The 2500-nt window shown below is 62.5% G+C and overlaps 1 protein-coding gene across 1 annotated transcript; it reads right to left on the reverse strand.

The window, feature by feature from the left end:
* Positions 1–367: 367 nt before the first annotated feature.
* LOC119577504 (basic proline-rich protein-like) lies at positions 368–1573 on the reverse strand. The gene has a single exon (XM_037925099.1). The coding sequence runs from the start codon at positions 1571–1573 to the stop codon at positions 368–370; it is 1206 nt and encodes a 401-aa protein (XP_037781027.1).
* Between the last annotated feature and the right edge of the window lie 927 nt (positions 1574–2500).

Raw genomic sequence — 2500 nt, forward strand, 5'->3', positions numbered from 1 at the left:
CTCCGCCCGTAGTCGGCAGGACGATGACCTCCCACAGCGGCCGCGACGGCGGCAGCGGCTGCGACAACAGGGAACTGACGTACTTCTGGAGGGCTTCCTCTGTGGTTATGGAGGGGCCCGAGAACACATGGTTGTGCAGGTTGAAGTTGTGGTCGTCCCACCCAGGCGGGCCCCCCGGCACCTGCGGACACCATCTGCGTGGGGGCGCGGATACATTGAGTCCGCCGGCGCCGTTCTTGGCCTGGGACCACCGGGACGCGAGGAGCTGCTTGATGCGCTTCAGGTCATCGAGGCGTCAATGATGAGCACGCTGGGATCACGGAATGATTATCAATGTCTTGCAAGAGGAACTGTGCGTCGTGGGGCGCTAGATACTCGTGGGACACGTCTTGCAGCCGCGGCAGCCGGAGGCCTGGCACAGGGCGCCCAAGGCCTTGACCACGACGGCGAAGGGCAACGCCAGGAGCAAGGCGAGGCTGAGAGGCACGTGAGGGACGCAGGTGAGGACAGCCTCCGTGATGGTTGTGAGGAAGTTGAGGAGGACGTCTCCTCCAGCTGGTGAGTGACGCGCTTGAGCGGCGCTGACTTCAGGTACTGGGTATGGTGGCCTCCATGAGCGTCTTCGATTCCTCTTCCACGCCTGCGAGAGCTGCTTCTCGGCCTCCCGTCCTCTAGGGTCTCCACGTTGATGTACGTCTCCGCAGCCGAACGTGGTTGAGGGACAGGTCGGTCTCCCGCCGCGAGAGCCGGGGGCGATCGGGGCCGGCGTGCGGGGCCCCCCGGTGGTTGCTGAGGCCGTCCGACGGAGGGCGGGCGGCGGAGGAGCGGCTGGACGAGGTGGACGAGGCCGCAGCGGGGCTCGTGGGGCGCCGCGCCGGCCGGGGACTCGCGGACGCCACGCGCGGGACACACTCGCGCGAGGCGATGCGGGGCGCGCGGCTCGTGGATCAGCAGCTGCGACACCGACTCGCGGGACGGCCGGCGCGGCAGGGGGTCGTGGGGGGGGAGGAGGGGGGCCGGCCTCGTGACGGACGAGCGCGGACTTTGGTCCCGCGGGGGGACTGGGCGCGGCGACGACTCCCGCGAGGACATGCGGGAGGACGCCGAGCCCCGCGGCGACGCCCGGTGCGCGTGCTCCTGCGGCGACCTGCGCTGACTGTGCTCTTGGGAGGACATGCGACACGCGTGCTCCGGGGGCGGACGCCCGGTGCGCGTGTCCGGGGGCGACATGTGTGAGGGGGGGTCGTGAGGCGCCATGTGTGAGGGGGGGTCGTGAGGCGACATCCGGTGCGCGTGGCTGTTCCTGCGGGGACATGCGAGGCGGCCCTTCGTGAGGGGACAGGCGGCGCTTGGGGAGAGAGATGGAGGGTCCCCGGCGCATGCGGGCAGGTGGCGAGCTACCGGCTCGTGGGGCGACAAGGCGGGGGAGGGGACTCGTGCGAGAGGCGCGACGAGTATCCCGGGGGGACATGCGAGGGCCGCCCTCGTGGGACGACAGCCTGATGGGCGCGCCCTCGTGGAAGGACAGCCGCGCGGCCCCCCGCTGCGGCGACAGGCGGGGGGGGAGCCTCATGGCTCGCGGGGCCAGCGCGGGATCTGCGGAACGACAGGGGCGAGCCAGCGTCCTGGGGCGAGACCCGCTGGGGAAGGATCGTGGGCGAGGAAGAGCCGGGAGGAGGGGCTGCTGGAGGCCTGGGAGGTGCGCGTCAGCGGTGGGGGCAGGTTGGAGGCGGACAGCTGTAACGAGGGACGTTCCGCCTTTTTGGTAACATTCCATTCTTGACTCTGCCGTGGTATCATGTCACCCTGAAAGGACAAAGAGGCATTTTAGTCGCGAGACAAACATTAAAACCGTCATTAACCTTCGCACATTGCAAATAAAAATAACGATTACATGAAAGGATGGCCTGATTATAAGCTCATATTCAGCGGAGTCCAATCTTGCTCTCTGCTACAATGAGATTAATAACCCAAAAAAGCAACACAGAGGCATATATCACGTGGGAAATTTAATTCTTCCCCCTATCAAATATACTAACTACTGCGTATCTGCGAGACCGAACCTTTCAAACCCACATCTATCCCCTATCGTGGCATGGAAAGAAAGGATAAGATGAAATAACCCTAAGGATAAGATGAAATGAAGGAAACACAATTACATGTCCCCGATCCAATTCATTTCTCCTTCTGGTTATTCCCTCTTCGCATGCCACTCGCTCAATCAACACCAAATTCCCAGAATCAAAACAAAACAAACACACGTCCCTTTCCATAAACAATCATCACAATCTTTTTGAAACCATCTCCGCGCTGAAACCTACACTTCGGACGTCGCTCCCGAAGGCTTCAAATCAACAATCCCGCTTATTATGCGTAAAAAAAAAAGTAATATCATTCCGCGCGCGTCTCTATGTCTAATTAACCGATTCCATCTGCGTGTGAAGAAGCTGTGCGGCGGTGCGATCATGCGGGCATTGGGAACCTAACGGTACGCTGCGTT

Source organism: Penaeus monodon, chromosome 10 (genome assembly GCF_015228065.2).
Source record: "Penaeus monodon isolate SGIC_2016 chromosome 10, NSTDA_Pmon_1, whole genome shotgun sequence".
NCBI classification, from domain to species: domain Eukaryota; kingdom Metazoa; phylum Arthropoda; class Malacostraca; order Decapoda; family Penaeidae; genus Penaeus; species Penaeus monodon.